This window comes from Rosa rugosa, chromosome 6 (assembly GCF_958449725.1).
Source record: "Rosa rugosa chromosome 6, drRosRugo1.1, whole genome shotgun sequence".
Lineage (NCBI taxonomy): Eukaryota > Viridiplantae > Streptophyta > Magnoliopsida > Rosales > Rosaceae > Rosa > Rosa rugosa.
The window spans coordinates 34515977-34539148 of NC_084825.1; the positions used below are offsets into that span (position 1 = coordinate 34515977).

General features: G+C 37.0%; 2 protein-coding genes across 3 annotated transcripts; both read right to left on the reverse strand.

The window, feature by feature from the left end:
* Window positions 1-1834: 1834 nt before the first annotated feature.
* On the reverse strand, window positions 1835-10013 carry LOC133718480 (mitogen-activated protein kinase kinase kinase NPK1-like). The gene is made up of 10 exons (XM_062145330.1): window positions 9690-10013; window positions 9110-9145; window positions 6301-6360; window positions 3587-3688; window positions 3420-3500; window positions 3228-3293; window positions 3018-3097; window positions 2683-2829; window positions 2503-2545; window positions 1835-2325 (listed from the first exon to the last, which is right to left on the reverse strand). The coding sequence occupies exons 1-10, from the start codon at window positions 9831-9833 to the stop codon at window positions 1867-1869; spliced, it is 1218 nt and encodes a 405-aa protein (XP_062001314.1). The 5' UTR covers window positions 9834-10013; the 3' UTR covers window positions 1835-1866.
* Window positions 10014-15315: 5302 nt separating this feature from the next.
* On the reverse strand, window positions 15316-20182 carry LOC133718514 (uncharacterized). Of its 2 annotated transcripts, XR_009850342.1 has the most exons (10): window positions 19776-20182; window positions 18916-18978; window positions 18729-18836; window positions 18577-18657; window positions 18394-18467; window positions 18220-18278; window positions 16839-16929; window positions 16658-16758; window positions 16424-16463; window positions 16163-16261 (listed from the first exon to the last, which is right to left on the reverse strand). XR_009850342.1 is itself a non-coding variant. In XM_062145370.1 (7 exons), exons 3-7 carry the CDS (start codon window positions 18261-18263, stop codon window positions 15524-15526), a joined length of 1014 nt encoding a protein of 337 aa, XP_062001354.1. In that variant the 5' UTR covers window positions 18264-18278; window positions 18394-18467; window positions 18577-18642; the 3' UTR covers window positions 15316-15523. The 2 variants fall into 2 exon arrangements, 1 of the variants encoding a protein (XP_062001354.1); XM_062145370.1 differs by lacking the exons at window positions 18729-18836; window positions 18916-18978; window positions 19776-20182 and having other exon boundaries at window positions 15316-16261; window positions 18577-18642.
* Between the last annotated feature and the right edge of the window lie 2990 nt (window positions 20183-23172).

Consider the following 23172-nt stretch of genomic DNA (forward strand, 5'->3'; position numbering starts at 1 on the left):
GAAGGTGAATCCTCACCTTCTATCACGCCCTCTGCAACCGGAGACTCAAACTCACTCTCCCTAGACCAGGCTAGTCCCAAAGCCCAACTAAAGGCCCAACAACCTGAAACCTGAGCATTCAGCTGCTCCAGCCCGCAAGCGCCACCGACGATTGTATTGTCGATATCGGGCCAGTCATCATCGTCGTCCCAGCTTTGTACAGCACCGTCATCCACAATCCAGCAACAGTTCGCAAGTTTCGGGCCACCATCATCGACAACTCGCGCGGCCGCCAAAGAATACCGACACCATATGAAGATCAAAGCTTCCCAACCAGGACTCCTTCGATCCTCCTCCCCCACCAGGTGGCCGCATGGCTCATCTCGTCCCCCAGAGGCAGCGTCAAAATCCGGCCGAAACCCACGCTGTATCACCGCATCTGCAGTAGACCTTCGATCCCGGCTTCCAACACACAGCTCAGCCCAGCCAACCACCATCTGACGATCTCCGACGATTGCACCATCAGAGCCAACCCAAGTATATGAATATACATATACATACCGAACCAATATGCAAAATGAAATAAATTTAGTAAGAGGCGAAAGTGGAACCTCCCACCTCTTTCATAACAGCCCTGCACCTTATTGTTAAGGTACAGCCCTGCACCTTATTGTTAAGGTAACCAAATTGGGCCGTAGTCAGAAAGATCATCTTTGAAAAATTTGGAATGCAATACTTGGGTTTGTAGTTGCTTCTACACTTGTAATGGTCAGCTTTAAAGTTGTTTTCTGCTCTTGCTGATCGATCATCAGATTTTATTCACATTCATTGTTTTTCATTCTAGCTACAAAATGATCAACATCAGGGGAATATAATTTTCTGACATTGATCCAGTTAATATATTGATATTCATTCCCCTCAAAAGAAAAAAAAATTAAATGCGCTCCCTATTGGTTATAATTCATACAATTTGGAACAATTTAGGTCAGTGCTTCTTTGATGCTAAATCATGTTGTGTTTCATTTTCATATTGATCATTGTCATTTCAAGAATGAATCGTTATAGGGACAACGAAACGTACATCTCCATGTCCACTTAGACCTGTTTTCTTGTTTAAAAGTAAACTTGGGCATGGACTTGTCACCGTAGTTATAACTAGAGTGACATTATTTGCAGCTGATGGACATCTTCAGGGTTTAGAAATAAGGGGTAAAGCTATGGTATGTTAACATTTCTCATACATCAACTATTTTTACCACTTTAAGGACTTATGTTACCACTTTGAGGACTAATATTACTATTTTAGGGACTCATACGGTAAACTAAGAAAATTTACCACTTTAAGGACTCATGTTACCACTTTGAGGACTAATATTACTATTTTGAGGACTCATGTGGTAACTAAGAAAATTTATCACTTTAAGGACTCATGTTACCACTTTGAGGACTAATATTACTATTTTAAGAACTCATTTGACAACTTTTAAGGCAATTGTATACATGTCATACGTTAACACATTGTAAAATTTTTCAGAAAAAAGTGGCCGGTTCCCCACTTCCCCTTTAGTCTCGAACAATATTCTTTGGTTTTCTTTTTTTCAATCTTTAATGAAGTAAAAAACATTCAATTGAATATGAATCTTACAACTGCAATAATTTCTAGGCTTGCAAATCGCTAATACATATAAAAACATGGTACGCCGAGATATTCTTCAAAATTTGCTGAGAAGTATGCAAACTGACGCTGTTTTTAACAAATACTCACTTGTTCAATAAAAATTCTTTATCCCCTGGAAAGCTCTTGAAATTACCCTATAATAAAAGAAAAAAGATAAAACATTGAAACACACACTCATAAATATCCAACGAGGAGGGGGAGATCTATTATTAGGGAGAATAAAAACACAAGAACTTAAGGAACCCGGATCGACGTGTACGTACGTACGCCTCCTTTTGGAAGCACGTACTATTTGGATCGAGAATAGGAACAAGTGTCGAAATAGATTTGGAGTCGGAAGTATTGGACTTAATATTAGGACAAGTACTGGGAGTTGATCCAACATTGGAACTAAGAGTTAAACTGACAGGAGCTCCGGCACCATGTTGAAGTGCAAAGGCTTGATTAGGTCTCTGCATTATAGGAGGTTCAGCAGTATGAGAAGGTTCAGCAGCTCCCTCATCTCCTGAAATGCTATTCTGATCTAGCATCAATCTAGAATGATCTCCACCAACAGCTGCGTAAGTTGGTGAAGGTGAGGTACAATATAGCACTTCAGCAACTAAGCTTTCCCTCGGAAGTAGTTGAGTAGGTCGGACCTCAATTGATGCAGGATTTAAGAATGGATGCTGCATTATCATGATAACAAGAAATTAATAATAAAGAACATGAAAGTAATAAAGATTTTTTTTTGGTCTGAAGAATACTACTATGCGAACCACGTACGTACATGTTTCATTAGGCTTAACTACGTTCATATGATATAACACATTAACATAACGCAACTAAAGTGAAAATCTGTTCACCTGAAGCAAGACAAATGTGGGTAGCCTCGAATCTTGTTGTTCCCTGTCACCCATGAGACAAAAAAATATAATTAGGTAAAGATCAATGCCATATAAGATGGTAGATATATCTACGAGATTTTAATCGACTTCAAACTAAATTGGTCGATTAATTTAAAGATAACATCGTCTTTAGCATACCATTGAAGACACTCTTGCAAAAAGTTTTTCGCATGAAAAGAAAACTTCTTAGGCAAAATATAATTCGACCAGCTCTCTCTTCGCCATGGATCCTTTCCGGTGGTCAGCTCAATCATAATGCACCCAACACACCATATATCAGCAAATCTGAAGAATGATAAACTTGATCAAACTACATTAGATGTAAAAACGTGATCGATCATTATTCGATCACCACTATCTGGTATCGGATACGTGCTCCTTAACAAGATTCCAGCAGTTCAATTACAACTCTGTTCCACTGTCAAAATAACATGCGTGCCTGAAATAAGGCTAAAATACACGATTGTGCTTACGGGTCCAGATGAGGCGGGGGAAGAAAGATTTCAACAGAATGTCTGTATCCAGATGAAGACTGAGCGCCCAAAAGGTTTGACTACAACATTAATGCACCCCTCAATTAGCTACATCATATATGTATAGTGTGTGTGTGTGTGTGTGTGTGTGTGTGTGTGTGTGTGTATAGTAGAGACATAGTACAGCTAAAGATAGAAATGATCAATTACATGTGCTGATAGACCAAAATCAGCAAGCTTAATGTCTCCAAAAGCATCAACCAGGATATTTCTTCCCTGTAGAAAGTTAATAAATATCATATTAATATATTCCACTTACAGTTAAGGAAATTAAAGTGTTGGGGGAAAAAGGTAAAAGATCTCGTTGATCATACCACTAGGTTTAGGGTGTAAGGAAAGAACCTTAATATTCCCGTGCACGATTTTACGTTCATGTAAATATTGTAGTCCCTGCAACAACTGAATGGTGAATCTTCTTGTTTTCTGCAAAAGAGGAAAAAAAAAGTTTTAAATGACTAGGAATATTGTAGTCTAACGTATACACGTATATTTCGATCGCATGAACTTACTGTCTCGTTGAACAGTCTTAGTTCCTTCGAGCAGTCTGATTTGCCCCAGAATTCCATCAGGATACACAAAGATCCCGCCACTCTCCTCGTTCCCAAATATTGCTACAAAACCCAAACATCAGAGTAAGTGACAGATTTCAAGAGTTGAAATAGATGCAAGAAGTTCTTATTTACTAGATTACCAAAAGGAATGTTTGGCCGGTTGGCCCACTAGTGGGTTGAGGCAGTGTAAAATAAAACTTATTGAGAAAGGTGATAATATTTGGAAGTCTACTCTGCTTAGGAGTGCCGGGAAGGAAGTTCTCGTTAAGGCGATTGGTCAAGCTATACCTATATAAGCAATGAACTGCTATCTGTTGCCTTAAAGACATGCATTCGTTCACTATCGATCACTAGTGTTGACAGCATAAAAAAAATATTCTCCTTACTCATGACCCAATTACCGAAAAATTCTAAGATATCTATTTGTATGTGATACACACATTTACAGATATGTTAACAAATTTGTTGTCATTGTGGTAAGGAGAGTCATTTTTTGGGTAATTTTAATTTTATTCGAAGTAATTATTCAACCTACGATATTTTTACAAGTTTGTGAACAAATTATTGTCAATGTGATAACTAGGTTCAATTATATGTGAATAGTGTAAAAGGAATGTAGTAACTTAATTTGTTGTCGATGTCGTAAATTTGGTACAATTAAAATATAATTTTGGTTCAATTAGATGTAAAATTAGTGTATGAAAAATATCTCAGTACCATAGACAACTCGGCAGCAAATCCTCTACCCCTTATTTTCCTGTCTCCATCCGTGTGACCCATTCGTTTTATGACACCTGTTCATTTTGATTCATAGAACTTAACTCCGTCAAGTCTTATGTTTTAATTTCAATTAATTATTCAATATCATTTTTATCCTTCTTCCACTTTTGGTCCGTAGAGTTTCTCTCGTTACCGATTCCGAGCAAAGTCGACCGACAGGACATCGAAGACACATGCAGTCCTGTGCTAATCATATGAAGTCAAACCACATATTGGGGTAGTAAGTTTTACGTGTCACCATGAAACCCACCTTAATATCTGCACCCTAGCCAATCTTCTTATTCTCTCACGGCATACTTCTATGACATCTCTATTTATACATCTAAATTTTGAAGGCCACTATGAAAATCTTTATATAATTGATTAACCAAATGTAGTTATTTTCCTAACCCAGACTTAAACTCACAATTTTCTTGACCACCTCAAACTATTTATCCTGATTTAGATCAAATTTTCAATTGAACTCTCGGAGCCACTTCACCATTTGACAACTTCTCATTCCACTAAGGTAACCATCTAATAGGAGGTTTTGTGGTTTGATTGCTGTTCTAGACAGGTGGTGGTTTTGTGGTTTGAATGCTGGTCTGATCTGGGTAGATTTTGGGCACTTGATCGCTGGAATAGTTTTGTCGGTGGTGGCGTTAAAGAATGCAATTGTGGCGGGGATGGTGATTGTTTAAGAGATATATATTTCTAAATGGAAAGAACTTGGCTGACCAGCCCTGGTCAGCCCATCCTGACCACAACCACTAATAACTTGACACCTGTTTTTTTTTTTTTCCCCTCTTTCCCTTTCTCTTCTCCTTCTTCAGTTCTTCCTCTTCTCCACTCCCATGGCTGCCCATCGACTCTGCTCTACTTCGATCTCATCTCCGCCGTCGCTCTCTCAGTTCGGTGTCCCTTTCTCTTCTCCTTCTTCAGTTCTTCCTCCTCTGTTCTCCTTCCTCTTCTCCACTCCCATGGCTGCCCATCGACTCTGCTTCGATCTCATCTCCACCGTCGCTCTCTCAGTTCGGCGTCTTGGTAGCTCAATGAAGTCCATGGTCGCCACCGCAGCCCAGAAGCCACTAGAGCCGCTCCTCTGCTTCGATCTCATCTCCGCCATCGCCGAAGAGCCCAAGGTCCCGCTCCTCTGTTATTGTGGAGATGGTGAACTGCAGGAGTCGAAGAAGGAGAACGGGGGGAAGAACTGAAGAAGGAGAAGAGAAGGGGAAAGAGGGGGGGGGGGGGGGGGGGGAAGACAGATGTCAAGTTATTAGTGGCTGTGGTCAGGATGGGCTGACCAGGGCTGGTCAGCCAAGTTCTTTCCTTTCTAAATTTACAGCACTCATTTCATGCACAGTAAGCAACGTCCGCCTCTAGAAAATGGTTCACATGGGCAATGAAGTCGCTTCCCCAAGTTTTCATTCTAAATTTGAAAAGATTAACCTAGCTATGTGTAAACACCAACCTCATAATTGGCATCTCATCGACTCATCTGCAAAATCCCAGTAAGCACAAGAATTTTGTCTCTCTCAGGCAAGTCCTTCTTCTCTTATGTGTTTCTTCTATATATATCTGTGTGTATATTTGAGCTTCTAATATATTTCTAAATTTACTCTTTAAACACTTTGGTTTTACTTTGGTTTTTAATTTCTAGGAGCAGCCGTTAACGGTGTTAAGCATACGTTTGTTAAAGTAATAGGTGTTATAAAACGAATGGGTCACAGGGATGGGACAGGAAAATAAGGGACAGAGGATTTGCTGCCAGACAACTCCCCCTAAAAGAAAACTGAATTTCATATCAAAAAACGAGATCCATTAGTTTACATCCTAGTAATTAAATAGCTTAAACACAGATGAAAATGATGGTGATTGGTGAACTGGCCACCACGTTATCAGATCCTACTTACAACAATATTTGGATGAGACAGCAATTGTAGATTCCTCACTTCATCTTCCAGCTTCTTAATCTGAGCATAGTCATAGCATTGAAAAATTTATAACCATCAATTATTAATACCAACAAAACAAACAAAATAGACATGTCTAGTAAGGAGAATTCTTGGGTACCTTGGTGTTTGTCATACTCTCATTTTGTTAAATATTTTGGACCATTGGATTAGTAATATATCCAATGGTTCAAAATATTTAACAAATTGGTAACTTGTTTAGCCCTTAGCCTTTCTAATTTTTTTGGTAACACAAACTACTAATTGAATTGAAAACAATAAAGATAGTGAAAACAATAAAGCCAATTAATGTTTGATTATCAATTGACAATTGACAATTATGATTTTTCCTTTTTCAAAAAAAATTAAAAGAACCTTCTATCTTAGGTTCACTGAATTACTTTTAGTTAAATAGTCTATATTACTAATTAATTTTATTATTAGTGAATTAATGCTTGTTATTAATGGACAATTACACAATTGAAAATTACGTTTTTTCCTTATTAAAAACAAAAACCTTCTAACCTAAGTTCGCAAAATTAGTATTAGTTAAGTAATCTTTATTACCAATTAATTATATCATTAGTAGTTTTCTTAACCAAATATAATTTTTTTTACATGCATTTTACCACAACGACAACAATTAGTGTAAAAATAAATAATATTTGTTTTAAATGTAGTCAAATGAGAACCTACTTTAGGACTTATTTACTCAAATTAGAATCTACTTTACTCTACTGAAAACCTATTACAATTACCACTTTTAGGACTTAATTACTCAAATGAGAACCTACTTTTCTCTAACGAATACCTTATTTACTTTAATGCGGATTTTTTTTTTTTAATTACCACATGTGTCCTCAAAGTGGTTACATGAGTCCTCAAAGTGGTAAATATTATATAAAATAGAACATGTATGAATCTTTATGTTTTTATCATTAGTGAAATTATTACTACAATGACTACACATTTTATCACAACCCACAACACTTGATGTAAAAGCGGTAACTTAATTTTGTTCTATTTGTAGTAATTACTCCACCTAAACTAATGTACTAATTTATAGACAATTTAACAAGTATGACAACAAATTTGTTGTCAGAGTGGTAAATCTTTATGTTTTTATCATAATGGAATGATTACTACAATGATTACACATTTTACCACAATCACAACAATTGATGTAAAAGCGGTAACTTTTGTTCTATTTATAGTAATTACTCAACCTAAACTAATGTACTAATTTATGGACAATTTAACAAGTATGTGCAACAACAAATTTGTTGTCAAAGTGATAAATCTTTATATTTTTATCATTAATGTAATAATTACTCAATGACTACATATTTTACCATAACTCGCAACTATTGGTGTAAAAGCGGTAACTTTTGTTCTGATTGTAGTAATTACTTCAAAAACTACACCATTTACAAGATTACCAACCATTTTACAATTCCGACAACATTTGTGTTGTGAACATGGTAAAATTAAAATTAGACCAAAAGATATGTAACAACTTAGTATTGTAAGGAGCTTCTCCACTTGATAATCAAGGTTCTAAATTTGATAAAAGTTGTCCAAATATGATATTTACATCTTTGACCACTCAATTACAATAACCACAACAATTGTTGTCATAAGTCGTAATTGTAGTTCAACTATGTGTAATTTATTATTTTGACAATACTTGTTACATGATTTTTAACAATGTTACATATATATCAAGAAAAAGTGTGTTGTTAATATGGTAAATTTTATTTTTAAAAATGACACATGTCGATATTTAATTGGGTAACCTGTTGACCAGTTCAGTAGATTTTCACTATAGTAATTTACTAAAAGTAAAAAAAATAAGGGTATGGCAAACACCAAGGTACCCAAGACGACCCCTGTCTAGTAAATCCCAATCTATTATTGGTGGTCAGGGGGGAGGAAGCGTTTTGACATGATCCCCACCACGGATTAGTCTCTGGACCTTAAAAACCTTTGATGAACCGTGTGATCTTAATTAAAAAAAAAAAAAAAAAGTCATTGGCCGGCCAAATTAATTTTCACAGAGTTTCAGCTGGTCAGATGAAATTGCTTTAGTGTGTGCCGTGAGAATAATCACTAAATGCCTAAAGATGAGTACGGTTATTTATTATTTTTATTTTTTGTGGGGTTTGGGGCGCAAAAAATGATGAGCTAGTTTGAAGGTACAAACTCCCGGTATCATTTGGTAATTAAAAGCAAAACAAACTTTTGAATACTGGAACTCTTGAATGGAAATGGAAAAGAGATTTACGTACATAACTCCAATTTCTTTGGAAATGATAAGTCTTTGGCGCAAAACAATGACTTTCAAATAAAATTTCTGACGCTGTCATGCTGAAGACAAACTCAGAAAATAGAAGAGGCTTTTGCTTTTGATGATGGAGACGAAGAAGAAAAAGAGTAATAAAGATTTTATAGAAACTAGCTAGAAAAGTAGAAAGGAATTAAGCACCATTTCTTTGTACCAAAAAAAAAAAAAAAAAAACTTTGCCCAAAGAAAAAGAAAGGAAGCAAAATTTCCGAACCACTGGCTTTTGAGGAAAGGATCGTGGCTAATCTAGAAATATTCTTGCAAATGAATATCATATAGTTTTATTAGAAAAATAATAAGAACCGGAAGGAGTGCAAGAAATAGCTAGCTGCATACATGGATATCAATATGACTAGTAGTCTACAATGTTAACTGCATGTATAATATTTTATATTTAAGAAACATAATTAAGCATTCAGTTCAAACCTGGTTCTCATTTGAACCATCTTCTGGAATTTGAATCTGTGAAAGAACCAAGAAACAAATCGATCAGAATTAGATAATCCTTGTCAAAGTCAAAACCGAGGTTGAAGCCATTGAGAGGAACTCGTACGTTGAAAATTCAATTAAGGGAAACCCAAACAGAACTGATCAAACAAATAACAAAGTTGACTTGAGTATTCAATTTGGCCATGACCTTCAAAGATCTCAACAAGAAAATGAAAATGAAAATCAAACCAAACTCCGGATGTACTGAGATATGATCACCTTAACAAGGAAGTAACTCCTCGCCAAATCCACACAAAATAACAATCCATATGAACTCAACAAGAACAAAGACGTACATAATGAAAATATACTATACAAACAATACCATCCAAAATCCCCTATATTATACCAATAGCCGAGTAACAATAAAACAAAAGAACAAAAAACCAAGATGAAATGTTTCACCAAAGAAACAAAAAATGCAAACCAAATTAATGAAGAACAAAATAAAGATACTTCAACTCCATATCAATTAAACACCCAAGAACAGCACAAAAGCAATACAAAAGTACTCCACCTTTTTAACAGCAATAATTCTTCCAGAATCATGTATTGCCTTGTACACACGGCCACCGACACTTTCTATAATACGGAAGTCCAAGCCGAAGTCGATCTGAGGTGGTGGGAGTTCTAAGAGTTTTGGAAGGAAAGATCTGAACATCTCGATAATTACTCTGCGTTTCTGATGGAGTACGTACTATACTGGTCTTTGGTGTTGCTATATGTATATATAATTATATATACAGAAACACAAATAGACATGTATGTTATCTATAGATACATATGTATACACACACATCGGAGACTCCCTGATCAAGCATTAGTCATACGCGGGCGTTGATTTGGCTGAGCTGTGATCTTATAATTATCCATCATTGAATATCATGCTTTTCATTTCACTCGTGGGGGTTTCAATTACAAGTTTAATTTAAATTCAAAAACCACTAATTTAAAAAGTTTTTTTGGATAAATTGGAAGCATACTAATAGTATGTCCCGGTTCATAGATCAAGAATAGTACAGAAGACTACTCCAATAATACATTTCTGCTCAGAGTAGTCTATGCCACATAAAAATACCTCGCATTGCAGGCAATCTATTCTACCTAACCTTAAAACGCCGAGCACTCAATTGTGGTACGCTAAAGCTACGCAATTGTGGTACGCTAAAGCTAAGCACTTCTGTACAAGACTTATAGAGACATTCTTATTACTAGCATAGACATAGATGCAAATAAAACAACTAGACATCTATAGGCTCTCGCCCTGTAAAAGGGCCAGACCTCTTAACAAACCAAACTAGCCTAGAGATTGAGACAAAGCCCAAAAGACTCTGTCCCAGGCCCAGGCCCAAGGGTACCAACAACAACACCATAGCAGACTTTAATTTGCCTCTACCAATCATCGCTACTGCAGCCGCCGCCACAGATTCCGGCGGACGTCCCCTCCAACGCAGCATCAGCGCCACCTCCTCTTAGCAACCGAGCACAGATCAGCAGCAACCCGATCGGTGCTGGAACTGGGAGAGAAGAACAACAAAACCCAAACGGCCAAAATCGAGGGACCGATTAGGATCTCTGATCTCAAACCCAACCGCCGCCACAACAACAGAGATCTCCTATTAAGCAAATCCTCGCTCACCGCCGCTACACAGACCGCACCTAGTTCAATCGCCGCTGCAAATCCGCCGGCTGCTCCTCCACAACACCTGCTCCAAACCTCAAAAAAGAAACCCGCTCCAAGCCACAAAACCTACTTCCCCTGCCTCACCTTTGAAACTCACTCGACGACGATAGATCGCGCCTCTGCTAGACCGACGATGAGGAGCAAGCCGTCGCTCTCTATACTCAAAACACTAGGTTTTGCTCCACATTTGAAGGAATTTAAAAAAAAAAAAAAAGGAATTTAAAAAGGATGGTTCTAGTTGGACCTCCAAATTTGATATTTGGACTTCTAACTTTTTTTAATTATTAATAGATTTTGTCAAGTCATATGAAAAGACAAATAAAGACAAAGAGAAAAAAGAAAGAAAAAAAATAAATAAATCTTCTTGCCTCCCCCAAATATAACATTCAATTAAATTGTTTTTTTTTTTTCTGGAATTTCCTTATATTGCCTATATAGTTTTATGATTTACCTAAAACAATTAAGTAAAGATAATAATTTCCATAGACGGCCTGTCATTTAATACAAGAATAAATTAAAAATAATATGATTTGAAATTTTCTTAAACTAAATTAATTAAATATTATGATATAATTATTACTCGATATTCCAACCAAAACCCATCGATAAAAAACAATGGCTAAGCATGTAGCAAATAGTGACAAGCTCGCAGGAGACAAAAGAAAACGCTCTGCTAGGGTTTTTTCCCTAGCCGAGTTTTAGCAGCACCATCGTTGGAGGTGAGCAGCGGTGTTGACACCGAGTTTGGTCGTACGCGGTGGTGAGTCTTACGGCCTCGAGCCCAAGGCGAGGTCGGTGGTTTTTGTGGGGAAACAGACGGGATCTGGACAAGAGTTGCGATTTGTTTCAAGGTGGGACTCCAATCGCAGCACAGAAGCGGATCGGAGGTGGTGTCTTTCTACAGGATTGGACGAGGCTCGCTTCGCCTGATCTCGGCTGGGGGCAGATTTCTGGTTGACTGCGGTGGGAGTTGAAGTAAGGGGTGCGAAGGCTTGGGTTGCCAGCAATCTCTGCTCGAATTTTCTGCCGGATCTAATGGTGCAGTGGACCGGGCGACCTCCGGAAAGGTGGAACGCGGCAGCAGCAGCTTGGCCAATACGGGCTAGGGCTGTTGTCCCTTTTGCTGCTCGGGTTTGGGCTTGGGCTTGTGGGCCTGGGCCTAAACTTGGGCTGATAGGCTCTTCTCCATCTGCTCAGATGTGGGCTTGGTTTCTTGAGCCTGGTTTTGAGCTCACGCTTGGACTGGTTGAGTTTGTTGCAATTGCTTCGGTTATGAAGAGCAAGACCAACCTGTTGCCGAGGTTGTTCCCGAAGAGACCGAGGAGGGTGTTGGCTCCAACCCTAAGGGGAAGGAGCTAGCATTTTTCTAGGTCTCTGCTATTAGACATATGGTTACAAGCCTTCTAAAGTTGGAGTAATCTCTATGAGCTTTTTTCTAAGATGTTTCTAGTTGTATTTGTACCACAATTGCGTACTGGCAGATTAGACTAGATGAATGATTTTTCCTTAGAATAGCGAGGTTGTTCTTGCTTGCTTAGGCTTGCTATCCAGCGAGCGTCCCTTTAGACTTTAATGAGTTTAGTATTGGCTTAGATAGGTTCTCCGGATTTTACCGGACTCTTATGTAAGTGCATGTTAGACTCTGGCCTGTTTTTATGGCTTTGATATCTAATAACATCAAATCCTTTCACAAAAAAAAAAACCAAAACCCTTGAAATCATTCTTCTAGCAAATTCAAAGGGATTCCAGCAACATATCAAGATCAATAACCAACCCTCTGATTAATTTTGGTGGAGGAGATACCTATTTATAAGAGAGTAATATCATGTGATTTTGATTTATTCTTCTTCTCGTGGTTGAAGATCTATCTAGTTGTATCTCATGTTCAAGGGTGTTTTGGTAAAAATAAGGAGGTCTACTTAGCTTTTCAAGTATTCGAAAAAGTAAATTAGAGGTATACTAAATATGGAAAGTTCAAATAGCAAATTTGGAGATCAAATTAGAACCGCCCATTAAAAAATAACACTTTTATCTGATTATGTAGAGATCTGTAACATGGGCAAAGAAAATTATATAAAAGATTGTTGAAGTCTTTATTTATATAATAAAAAATAAAAAAAACTGACGGAGGCCGGTGGCCTTGAATATATGTTTTCCTAAAATATATATTCATTTTGATATGAGGCCATGATAACAAGTCCAAAAAAAAAAGACGACAAATTGTTGCTAATCGTATGATTTCTAGAGGGAATAGCAGTTTGCACGCTAATCATTATATATATATATATATATATATATATATATATATATTATCTCCAACTAATTTCATCATACGTGATACGTAGTTTTAACGTCGGCTTCCGTAGCAGTCTAATTAAAAAGAATGTTCGATGACCTAGATGTTATTGATTGTCTTTTATATTTTGCATGAGACATCAACTGGTTGAAATGGCTTGATAAGCAGCTTCTCGGTTGACTAGATAATATTACAAAATGACTTCGCGAAATTAGAGAGAAAACAAATTGCCGATAGCTCCATTCTCAGTTGAAAAAAGAAAGCGTAAACACTGGGCTTTCTAGATAAGAGGAAAAGGATGCGAAATGATAAGAAAAAAGACAGATGAGTGATTTGAACTCGAAACATCTTCGGATATGAGGAGGAGAAATACGACTAAACAACTCTAGTCTTCTGATTGATTAGTAAATTAAGGAATGCAAAACCTAATTTGCATCTTGAGTTGTCCCCTTATTATCCCATCTCTACGTACTATAGTAAAGTCAAGCCCCCTCTTTTAAGACAAGATCAAACGAGACCGGCAATTTGCCAATTTCTTTCCAAATGAAATCCTTCCATTTGAATATATCAATTATATGATCATAAAAGTCTCTCCATCTGATAAAATGGTGCAAATAAAATATTTGAATAGAAAAACTAGCAACAAGAACTAATGACTGTTTAACGCGAAGGAGAGATATATAATTTCTAATAATTTTAGATAAATCGTCTAAAATTTATTTTATATGACAGCTCATGTGACATGACACATTATTGAATTAAAATTTTGGTCACATTTGTTATAGTATTTATGTCACGCTAGCTATTACATACGTACATAACGTACGTGTATCGTCAGAATCTTTTCATGAATAGAAGAATGATTACGTTGTATGTGATTTTAGTTGCCTAAAATGACTTAAAAGTCTCTGGGTCCACAAAACTTTGTAGAAGAAAAAGATAAGGGAATTAATTAAGTGCTATTAGAAGACTCAGTACTTCCATTATTCTGAACAACACTATTATTAAACTCATTCATTGGGTGAGAATTCAAATTATTCTGTTTTTGATGTGCTTTGGTTGACCAAAATAATTTTGGCTTGGTGCAGAGTTCAGACACTCGCAAAATCACTGTTTACTTTTTTTTTTTTGGGTGCGGACTCGTACAATTTTTCATACAAATAAAGAATATGAAAACAAAATGATCATGTAATACAAGTTTTTGTTTGGAATGAAAGACGACTTCCATTTTATCAAAAACAATGTTACACATATATCTCACTCAAATGGCACGACCATGTCCACTAACTGCACTTATTCAACAGTTGATAGCACACACAAACACTAAAGCTGGCTTCTTTGCAAGTACTTTGTAATTTTGTATTGGAGGGCTTGGGAATATTTACATCCCTGACCAACTCAGGGATTTAGATTTAAGCGACAGTGAAAACATACCTGAGCCTATTAAGTTTAAAACAAAATGGGCAGAATCATATTAGAGGTGGTGCTACAAAGTCATTTGATGGCTTCGGAGGTAGTTTTGTATGGTTTAGAGATTTGGGTTATGGAGATATTTCGATGGGTTCTGTGCTGCTATTCTTGTATGGGATTGTTTTGGTTGGACTGCAAGTTTTCGCCGGCCGATCTGGTGACGTCTCTGTGTCACCCTTGGGTTTGGCTGGTGGCGGCGACGTCATTGCGTCATCTCTCTCCTGGTCGATCTGCACTGTGGTTAAAGCTTGTTGGGCTGTTTGGGCTTGTTTGTTTTCGTTTGTTTGTTCTTTCTCTTTTGGCCCGGTTTGGGTCTTTCGCTTGTAATGTTGTCTCTTGTTGAATAAAAATCCTTCCATCACCAAAAAAAAAAAAAAAAAAAAAAGTCATTTGATGGCATCTTCATTTGTGCTTCAAAGCTTGATTCTGGGTCTATCTCTGACTTGCATTAGTGCTATGGAGCATCCTAGACCATTCTTCATTGCATCAAGAAGGATAATGAAAACCGAAATATACGAATATTCAAATCATGATGAAAAGAGAAACAAAGAAAAGTAAAATAGAAGCAATTACTGATCTTGTTTTTTATTCTCAATTTTTCTGCATCTGTCAATTTTCTTATCACTGTAAATTTGAGGAGTCTGGCAGCATTTTAAACAAAATTCGTAAAAACAAAAGCGAAAAGAGAAATAAAATGAGGTAAAAATACATTCTTTCTGTGATAGAATATGATATTGGAATCTCATTACTTATTCAGTGTTTTTTAAAAGGTATAAAGCCTCATGTATACAAGAAATTTTGTAGGCAACAGTGCTACAGCTAAGCAAGGCAAGCATGTTGCGTTTGGGAGGTGATAGGATCAGGAGCTGATGTGGTTATCTTTGAAACAACCCAGACAAACTCAAGATGCTTTGGAAAACATATTGTGTTTCGTTACATGTTGCGAGGGACTAGATCTGGATTTGGAACCAGATATGGATGTCGCATTGGGACCCGACCAGGTACTCAAACGGGAGTTGTTACTCATGCGTGAACTGTTAGTCAGCAGTGAACTAGAACTCAAATGTGTACCGGAACTCAAATGGGAGCTGGAGTTCAGGCTCACAGATGAACTGTTATTCACACCGGAATTGGAACTCAAATGTGAACGAGAACTGGAGTGGACTGGAGGTCGGGTAGCTTGACTAGCAGCAGGACGTGAAGCAACTGAGTGAACAACGCGTTGTGTGGATGGGGTAACAATGCGCTGCTTGGGAGCAGCAGGGGTAACCATGTGTTGCTTGGGAGGGAGCAGCGGGGTAACAATGCGTTGCTTGGGAGCAGCGGGGATAACAACGAGTTGCTTGGGAGCAGCGGGGATAACAAGCCGTTGCTTGGGAGCAGCAGGGATAACAAGCCGTTGCTTGGGAGCAGCGGGAATAACAAGCCGGTGCTTGGGAGCAGCAGGGATAACAAGCCGTTGCTTGGGAGCAGCAGGGATAACAAGCCGTTGCTTGGGAGCAGCTGGGGTAACAATGCGTTGCTTGGGAGCAGCTGGGGTAACTACGTGTTGCTGGTGGATGACGGTGGCAGCAACAGCTCCAACAACTGTACCAGCTCCAGATGGGTGCCTGAAGTTTTTCCTGGTTATGAATGGATCCTGCATTTGATTGGGGAGAAGGAATATAAGAATTTAGGAAATAAACAGTCCACAGCTGGGATATAACCAGCAGACAAGAAGACACAATTTACAGTGGAAGTGGGCAAATTAGAAGAAAAATCCTAATTACATAAGGAAAAAAATTAGCCAAATTTGAATTACCTCAAGCAACTGGGATGCAGATGCCCTCAAATTTGGTTCCCTGCCATGGGGACCAAAAGAATCATAAGTTCAAGATACATATAAATAGAGCCATCTCTGTTTTGATCTACATGTTGAATTTCAATATTACTCCTACCCCTATGCATAAGTAAATAAAAAAGAACGTACTAATAAAAATCTTAGTACTGGAACTATACTAAATTGAGTTTAGAACAGACAACAGCATTAGCTTACCTTTGCAGACATCGTCTCAAAAATTGTTTCCCATAAGAAGAAAGATTGTCGGGGATTGGAGGAACAGAATCTGATTTCTCCATATGTTTGAGAAAAGAGGCCTGAAGAATGATTCATCAGTGGAAACATATGGGAGAAAACATTTTCTTTAATTTCTTTAAAAAATAAGCAGAATTATTACCCCAGCGTGGTAATTTCCCCTCCAAGGATCTCCAGTGGCCATCTCAATAACAGTGCACCCCACAGTCCATATATCAGGCTTATCAGTAAATCTAAAGAATTATTCTCAAATGTCAGTGTATTATAGTTATCCAGGAAATAATGGACAGTAAATAGATAATGCTGCAGAATTGTAATGATCACCGTGAAACTCTCTACCAAGGACCGCCACTAGTTTGCCTAGGTTACTAGAAGTACTGCTAGGGATCCCAATACCAAATTTCATATATCAAATAATGTAATAGTGATTCCTTTCTTCAATCTCATGAACCTTATTTATCCCCAACAAATAAGCTACTAACATATATACTGTCATTCACTTTGTAAACATAACTGGTACACAAAATGTTGGACCCTATATTTTTACTGGGCTGTATGATTTCAAAGGATACTCATTCCTGAATTACAAGTCTTTTCCATCATGATCAAAAAGACCCATAACATCACATTTTTTAGAAAGAAGAAATTAACATTTAATTGCAATAAGAAGCTAGAAATCATTCATCAAAAACATCACATAAACTCTTTATTCATGTCGCACATCCTTTAATCTAAATGTACATACTTTAGCAGAGAGGCAGTGACCTAGTGAAGTAGGACAATGAAAAGATTGGTATGACTATGGGTAGCTTATGGTCATGCTGAGCTTTAGGTGGTAGAGGTCTGAGTAACTGGAGAATTTAGGAAAAGAAAGTTTTAAGTTGCTGTAATTTGAAGGAAAACAGAGACAGAAAATATAGGGAGGAGAAGACTCAACAATACTCAATTTCAGTCATTCCATTTGTGATTTGCCTTGCGAATGGCGTTATTTATAGGCTTAAAATGCATTTTCCATACAGAAAGTACCAAAAGAACTGTTAAAAAACAAGAGACCCTTTCAGAACTTAGAGACTGTATTATCCTAAGACTCAAATAGACTATTAATAGCAGTAGACCCCAGACTACTCTTATAGAAATTTAAAATTAACTCAATTATCGACTCTTGATTGGTTTTCTTTGCGTAACTTTATAGGACGAGTCTTACAATATCATGGAACTTCTAGACGAAAAAAAGCTTTAGCTTTAGAGTTGGGTTAATCTGCAAGCGGGTAACAAAGCTGTAGGTCTTGCATTACCTAGCCCTCACAGATATGTTAGACAACTAAAATTTTCTCCAATCCTGAAGTTTAGACCACGGCTGTATTAGAAAATCTACACTTCTATTTCTATCCAGTATATGTGGCCTTTGCTTCTCTCAAATAAAAGTCTTTTGTACCTTCTCTGCCTTATATAAAGAAACTCTTAATACTATCACAAGATAATAGAGAACTAAAATGATATATCATCATCATCAAATAGCATGCCTGCAATTATGCAGATCCTTCTGGAGAAGGACTTCAGGAGCCATCCAGAGTTGTGCACCCTAAAATAACCAGCTCTCAGTTAGATATATGCATACTGGAAGTAACACCACATAATAAACACATTATATAAACGAAAAATTAAAGGAAATGAAATTTATGTGCCAGCTCAACCACCTGTTTAGATAGACCAAAAATCCAAAATCTGCAAGTTTAATGCATCCATCAGCATCAATAAGGATATTCGCTCCCTGAAAGTTCATATCATTATGGATATTATCCACTCACAAGTACAGTATTAGGAAAAAAGGAAAAAGACCTTATTATACTAGCATATCACAAGCAGGTAAGGCAAAGTACCTTAATGTCACCATGCGTGATTTCTTTTTGGTGTAAATATTGTAGTCCCAACAACAGCTGCTGCGGGTACGTTCTTATTTTCTGCTCAAAAGTATTTACAAAATTTAGCATTTAAACACCTGCAGATGCAAATTAGGTTTGCATGAACTTACATCCTCATCGAAAGGTCCCTTCATCAAATGTGCTGAAATAGATCCACCAGGAACATATTCCAACAGAATATATGAGGTTTCTTCCTTTGTCTCTGCACCCAAATATTTCTGAGAAACCACAAACGTCAGAGAAGTGAAAGAGGTCAAGAACTGAAATAAATACAAGAGGCTCTACTCACGAGTTCACGACAATGTTCTTATGAGACGACTTTTGTAGAAGCTTCACTTCATCAAGCTCCCTGATGTGAGCCTACTCATAACAATGAAATCACTGATCAGTATCAAAATTAACTAACAAACAGGACATTAGTTGTCATAAGTTCCAAATATTAGGAAAACTTGAATTTTCAGATGTAGAAAGAAGTATACACGGAACAAATAATATGCTATTTGGATCGTTTGGAAAATGAAGAAGTGAGAAGGCTGGCCTTTGATTTTGTAGCGTGTACTTATGTTGCCTATCTGGTTTTTATGTGGAAGTTAAGAAAGATTGTGAGATAGTAATGATGCATATGCAATAGTTCAACTCATGTGTGTCTGATGATCTCCAAAACAAACTCGAATAATGTAATCCACACTTCTTCTGTGGAGTCAACTTTGAGTTCCAACATCACAATCATCATATAGATGGCATAAAGCAGTCTAGAATTTATCAGTATAGTAAACATAAGCATTCAATTTAAGATAGACCAAAATTATGTTTAAAACCAAAACCCGGATTGAACAATGTAAGACACAAAATTGAAGTATTGAACTAAAGGAAATCAAACCGAGAAATAACTAATAACTAAAAAAGAAAAGGAGGAAAGAAACTTAGGACACCAATTCCACCAAAATTCACTAAGGTCACAAGCAAAAGAACTTGAAGCTAAACTTGGTAAGAACACATTTGAGAATCAGAAAGAGACTAACTCCTAACCACAATCCAAATAAAATCAACAAGAACAGAGCCAAAAGAAATATACTCCATAGCCAAAACCCAGCAAAGTAATCCAAAATTATGACTAGAACACAGAATGAAGACCCAAAACGGCAAAAAAGAAATACCTCTTTGACAGCAATAGGCGATCCGGACTGATCCTTGCCCAAGAAGACACGCCCAGAGGAGCCGGAACCGATCAAGGTCAAGTCGTGCTCGTCCCATCGAATCGGAGACTGGGATCCTGTAACTTTGTGGAGAATAGAAGTGACTGCTTTCATTAGGATTACTGAGTTTTGCTGATGAAGTAGTGGTCTTTGGAGTTGGGATATAGACTTGACACTCCCTCATCAACCATCTTCCATGACATTTCGCCATGCGTCGTGTAGTCCGCCATTGAATATCATATTTCTTGCTCATGGCGGACTTGGGTCTTCAACTACAAGTTCAAAATGGTCAGCAGCCAATGATAAAAAAATAAAATTTGATTGACTGCCGCTGGCCGCCATCTTTTGGCTTCCGCAGTAACACATTCTCTGGCCAGCCAAGCAACGTGATGCATGTAAATTTATATTGTTGTCTGGTTAAAATTTTAATTTTTTGTCACACGTTACGGTAATCCTTCAACCCATAAAAGTGAGATTTCCTTACATGTCAAAACCATCCTTTAAAATAGGTCCAAAATGCTTATTATTAGTCCATTACCGAACAAGAGGTTTGTGTAAACCAGGGTGGGACGAGTTGGGTTTGGTTAAGTGAAAATAGAAAATCGCAGGAAACAGAAGTTAATCATACGGAGAAGTATATATATAGCAGACATGAAGGGGTAAGTGAAATCACCAATAAAGTTGGACCGGAGTGGAAATATTCCCAATCTTGAATCGACTGCCTTAACGATTTGAGAACACCAAGTCATATTTCAGCAACTCGATCGTACGTATGAATACAAATCTTCCTCGAGTTAATCTATCTCGAACCGTTTCCTTGAGGGTTGTTGAATGAAACCTTGAAATGCAACTATAGGTGGAGAAGAGGGGTACTTGCAGAAAAACTATCTGATGCCTAAATCAGTGAGAGTATTAGAAGAGTGAAGTAAATTAGAAACTGATGCTTGAGTTGCCATGTAGGAAGTGAAATTTACATTCCCTATTTTACAACTCATACTTCATGTTTCTTTTTCTAGTATCTTAAGTTTTGTCTTTTTATAGTATGGATTGTAAAAATATAATGTTACGATACTAAAAAAAAAAAAAATTAGATTGTAAAATGAGAAGTGTAAATTTCACTTTCCGTGCCATATTTACTCGAAATGATGGTAATTAGTCCTTGCGATACAAGTCTCGGGCCATGACCTGCGGTGCCTGTATCGCAGGTTTGAGCTGATAGCTTGAGGCCACGTGTAGTTGAGTCCAAATCTGTTACGAATAAGGACTTTAGTTTACTTGACTTTGTTTCAGAGATGTGATGGTTTGAGGCTACATCTTTCCAAGCCCGTGATTATATGGGCTTTCTGTATTCGGTACATTCCTAATTTCATATATGTCCTAGTTAAATAATCATAGACCTACAAATCTACAATTGAAAATGTAAGGGAAAAATAAAGGTTTACATATCTGACCGAACTATTGAAGATTTGACTGAACCAAACTGATCGAGTCTGGTTCAGTTTGGTGTTATTTCCTCAAATAATTTTCCTCAGTTGGTGGCATTAGTAGGGATCAAAACAAGTCTAAAATTAGCAAAGTTGAAACTAATGTATGTGCATATGTGACAGCAATCAGGTACCGTCATGGTAGACCTCATCATATATGGTAGTTAGCCTAAAAGGTATTAATAAACTAATTAGCTAACATGTCGCTATAATTGTATGTTTTCAATAATGAATAGCAGTTTCCACGCTTCTCAAGACTCAAGAGGATAAGATTAATCATATATATGATCTCAAACTTAAACCACAGTTTTAACTCGTCTTAGTCCATAATTAGCAACTATACATTATTCATTGTTGTCTATATTTTGCGTTGCTGGCTGAAATGGCTTCATCAGCAACTAGCCAGCAACGGTGACTAAACAATATTAAAAAGGAGACTTTGATATAAAAGTGAGCTATTCTCGACCATAAAAGGAAGGTAATCAAGTATATGCGAAAAATCAACATAGCGGGAAAAATTATGCAAATTTGGAACCTCTCCAAATAAAAGGGGGAAATACGTACTACTAAAAAAATGCTAACTATTACCAAGTTAGGGGGATCCAAAGCCTTTTCTTCAGACTATTTTCATTTATAAGAACAAGTCAATACCCTTTGGGTTAGTCCAAATGGTGAAAGAGGAGTTGGATATTTAGACTAAATGAGAGGTTCGTTTTCCTTTCAATGTGACAAAATAAAAAAATAAAAAAATAAAAAAATAAAAAAATAAAAAAAAAATTATGAAAAAAAAAAAGGACAAGTGAATGATGCTAAATTATCTTATTTATTTATTTATTTTTGTCCACTCACGCTAACGTGTTTTTCAACTACTTCTCCTGGGTCCTTCGGTTTTAAATGCCCAGCTTGCAGGCTAGATTAGTTGAGGTCAGGCGTACATGGAGTTGAGATATAGTCGACAGTACAGCTTCCGCATATTCATTTGATTTATGTTTTCCTTGTTTACCTTAGATTAGAATTGCTCTAATAACCTATGGGATTAATGGAATTGACTTGAGACTTGTATTTGTGAAATTAGAGATGATATGATTTTGGGAGCAGGGTGATTGGTTTGCTAGAAGTGTAATTGTGTGGTATGCAGGTTTTGGGTAGTCCATCTTTAAGAGTGATTCCGCCGAATTTTAAGTAGAGTTATTCCTAAAGTGGGCCCCGCAGAGCACCTCTGATTTCAGAGTGAAATACAGGACAGGTCCTATTACTTACACTGCTGGAGCGAAGAATTTTCTTAAAATAAAATAATTCACTAAATCTCAAACAAATTCTCAAGACCCATGTTACCTAACCTTTTCAATGGTTACAAAAATGCATTATTGCGGTATTGCGGTATTGCCTGTGCGCACATCTGTAAAGGAAACAAACATGGACATGAAAAACATGGGTACTGTGTCGATAAGACGGGTACTATATGTTCCAACTGTGAGGGACAAAAGAAACCTGCATGATTGCGGGGGCTGGCCTAGGAAGTTCCACAACAATGAACTGGTATTAATTCTTCTATTTATAGGTAACCATGCTATTTATTATATGCAAAATGATGTTTACCACGTTTCCTTCAAATATAACCTTCAAAACATATCACTTACTAAGCATTAATATTCTGTTCTTACTAACCCTTCTCTTTTTCTTTCTATTCATCGTGATCGTACTCGTACAATTATTGACAAAAATATATTGAAGGAACAGCATGGAAGATAATGATTGAAATATATGATAGATTGATAGATATTATGTGGTTGCCAATTAATGGAGGCTATGGAGACCTTTCCTGTTTTTATTTTTTTTAAATCTGGGTGAGGTGTGATAACCTGGATTTTTTT